This window comes from Limulus polyphemus, unplaced genomic scaffold (genome assembly GCF_000517525.1).
Source record: "Limulus polyphemus unplaced genomic scaffold, Limulus_polyphemus-2.1.2 Scaffold9535, whole genome shotgun sequence".
Taxonomy (NCBI): Eukaryota; Metazoa; Arthropoda; class Merostomata; order Xiphosura; family Limulidae; genus Limulus; species Limulus polyphemus.
This window is the reverse complement of record NW_013675145.1, coordinates 3851-7214: the sequence shown is the minus strand read 5'-3', so window position 1 is coordinate 7214 and position 3364 is coordinate 3851. Positions and strand designations below refer to the sequence as shown.

At 29.1% G+C, this 3364-nt stretch overlaps 1 protein-coding gene across 1 annotated transcript in view; it reads left to right on the top strand.

Moving 5' to 3' along the window:
- The window catches only part of LOC106475969 (eukaryotic translation initiation factor 4 gamma 3-like), a 17699-nt gene extending 15074 nt beyond the window's left edge, over positions 1–2625 (top strand). Inside the window, exons 10-12 of the mRNA XM_022379961.1 lie at positions 651–707; positions 1631–1800; positions 2480–2625. Of these exons, the coding sequence (XP_022235669.1) occupies positions 651–707; positions 1631–1800; positions 2480–2610 (358 nt within the window). The 3' untranslated portion in view covers positions 2611–2625. The remainder of the gene's footprint in view (positions 1–650; positions 708–1630; positions 1801–2479) is intronic.
- The last annotated feature ends 739 nt before the right edge of the window (positions 2626–3364 follow it).

Here is a 3364-nt window from a genome sequence, read left to right as displayed (position 1 = left end):
GTACATGTATATTCTCACTATTATTAATTAAACAGAAAAGATGATGAGATGTGAAATGTGACATTTTTTTTGTACATGTATATTCTCACTATTATTAATTAAACAGAAAAGATGATGAGATGTGAAATGTGACATTTTTTTTGTACATGTATGTTCTCACTATTATTAATTAAACAGAAAACATGATGAGATGTGAAGTGTGACATTTTTTTTGTACATGTATATTCTCAGTATTATTAATTAAACAGAAAAGGTGATGAGTTATGAAGTCCAACTTTTTTTTTGTACATGTATGTTCTCACTATTATTAATTAAACAGAAAAGGTGATGAGTTATGAAGTCCAACTTTTTTTTGTACATGTATGTTCTCAGTATTATTAATTAAACAGAAAAGGTGATGAGTTATGAAGTCCAACTTTTTTTTGTACATGTATATTCTCAGTATTATTAATTAAACAGAAAAGGTGATGAGTTATGAAATCCAACTTTTTTTTTGTACATGTATGTTCTCACTATTATTAATTAAACAGAAAAGGTGATGAGTTATGAAGTCCGACATTTTTTTTTGTACATGTAGGTTCTCAGCATTATTAATTAAACAGAAAAGATGATGTGATGTGAAGTGTGACAGTTGTTTTTTGTACATGTAGGTTCTCAGCATTATCAGCAACAGAACAAAGTTTCAATTCTAGACCAGCTTCACAAAGGTGAGGAAATGGAAGATAAAACCCTTTACCACTACATGATTCTCGATATGGAAGTGTCTTTGAGTTTATTCTTCTGCATTTGTAGTTATGAATTCCCATAGTTTTCACGAAAACTGATTGTGGGAAAAATTTATTTTCTTTGAATTTTATTACATTTTCAGTAGTGGAAATTATTTTTAAACACGTGTAAAATCTGTATACTAAAATTTTAATATTTATACTTAATATTTTTGTCACACACACATTAAACGGTTTCAGTCTGTCAGAAAAGTCAAGATGCATCTTTTTTTTTCCTTCCTTAATGTAAGCTCTTGGAACATCTAGTCTTAAGTACTAATGAAGTGTGATAATATACAAAAAAAACAAAAAACTATAAGCAACTGCTTGAGAACAGAAAATAAAACCTCTAAATAATTATTAAGAATCCATAGAAACATAAACTTAAAATTTTGCATTAACTCGTGGTCTAGATCAATGTTTATTACATAATACAAGTTATTTTTTTGACTTAATTGTTCTTATTTTTTATTTTAAGCATCTAAACTCAGCTGTGAGAATTTAGTCAGATAAGTTTCACAGTTTAATTCTTATGATTGGCTAATTTATTTACAAGACACTTTTTTCTTTTTTACAAAATGTAGTACTTGTTTTAAATGAAGTTTCAAAGATTCTGAGAATGGAGAAATACCCTCTTGAAACCAGTATTCGAAGTATGAAGATAATATGTGAAAGTTTTTTTAAATATCTAGCAAACACAGGTGAATTTGTTATCTATAATGTTTTATGAAGTGCTGAAAGTTTAAATACTAGCATTATAAGTTCAGTTTTTTGTTAATTATTTGAAAGTTATGTTTAATGTATGTGTCTTTTGAAACTTGTGTGTTTGACCATACAGTTTGGTTAAGTGATGTTTGTTTCTTTAGGTCTGCTGCCTCTAGCTGGGAGTCCAGTCAGAACCGTGGAAATGCTGCCATAAGGAAGACATCATCTCAGACTCAACAGAAAGACCTTGAAAATGTAAAAGCTTCTGTGAAGTCAGTCTTGCTTGATGTTGAATCAAAACCTGTACCTCAAGGCAGAATAAAAAAATATGGTAATACTAATAGCTCTATCCAAATGCAAGTCTACTTCAAAAAAACTAATTATATTTCTCTTCATCATAGTTTATTTAAAGTAGACTTACTGAATTTATTTCCTCCCTTCATCTTAAAATAAATTTTGCTTCATTCAGTGTATTGCTTGTTTAGATTATAACAATTCCTATATTAATAGAAATTATGTGTGCCCCAATAAGACACCTTAATAAACCATATCATAGAGTGATTTAATTATACAGATTTACTCTTGCATTTAAATATGTCTACAGTAAAATTAGCATTGATTATACTCTAGTGAAAATGAACTTCACAGAAACATTTCTAACATAATAGTTTGTTTTTTCCAAATCATAGATTCCCAAATAACTAAAATTAACTATAAGCTTTGAAAAGTCTAGGTAGCTATTAGAATAATAATTTTTTTTTATTATAATGTTAAAAGCCATTTTATCTATCCCTTGTAAAGTGACTAATATAGTTAAGTAATGCAACATTTTGTACAACGTTGGATCAAATATACCATTTATGTCATTAGTATTAAGTGCAAATATATTTTATGTATAATTTTTTTACTTTCCTCGTTAGAGCTCTATTCAAATAAAAAAAAATAAAAAATCATTTCAATAAAAACTGCATTTTTAGTATATTTTCGTCTTGAATTTTATTAATTCACAGAAGACGTGAAGATGACACTTAAGGGTAAAGACATGTCTGAAGAAGAAATGGAGGTGAAGACAATACCACTCATTGATGAGTTCCTTCACAACTGCGATTTTAAGGTGTTAAATGTGTTTATTATAGTTTAGGACTTTAAAACATTGAAAGTATTATGATGTAGTTTGTTTTATTAATGGTCTTAAGATAATAAAAACTCTGATTGACACAATGTTATGAAATGTCAAATAAAAGAATGAATTTATTTGTAAATTTAAATGATTTCTGCTGGTTACAAGGAGACGTGAATATGTCCATAATGTCTTGTACACTTGCTAGTTTCATAACTCATGAGGACTTGAATGTTATCCTCATTGTCAAGAAGATTGTGTTGCATAATATTAATGTTAGCATTAGGTCGTCAAGAAATTAATCTCGCATTTTGGAACACTTTCATTAACCACCCCCAAAAAACGTACATTACGTATAATAGTTAAACGAACCATCTAAACATCATGTTAGTGTAGCCTATATAATGTGTAAAGTTTAGTATACTCTAATCCCTCATAGTGATGGCACATGACGAGACACACATTTGGCATGTAACGCTGTTTGAATACAAGAAGGGAAACAACACCTCTGTAGCCACAAAGAATATCAAAGAAGTTTATGGAAATGTTTTGAATGTTTGCAAGTGTCAACATTGGTTCAGCAAATTTCGTTCAGGTGACTTTAGCCTTAAAAACTGTGATGGCCGACATGTTGGAATTGATATTGATGATCTGATGACACTTGTTAAGTCTAACCCAAGGTAACACACTCGTGAAATAGCCTTGAAATTGCATGTCTCTCATGAAACAATACGTAAACATCTAAGGAATATGGGAAAACTCCATAAAGAAGGTG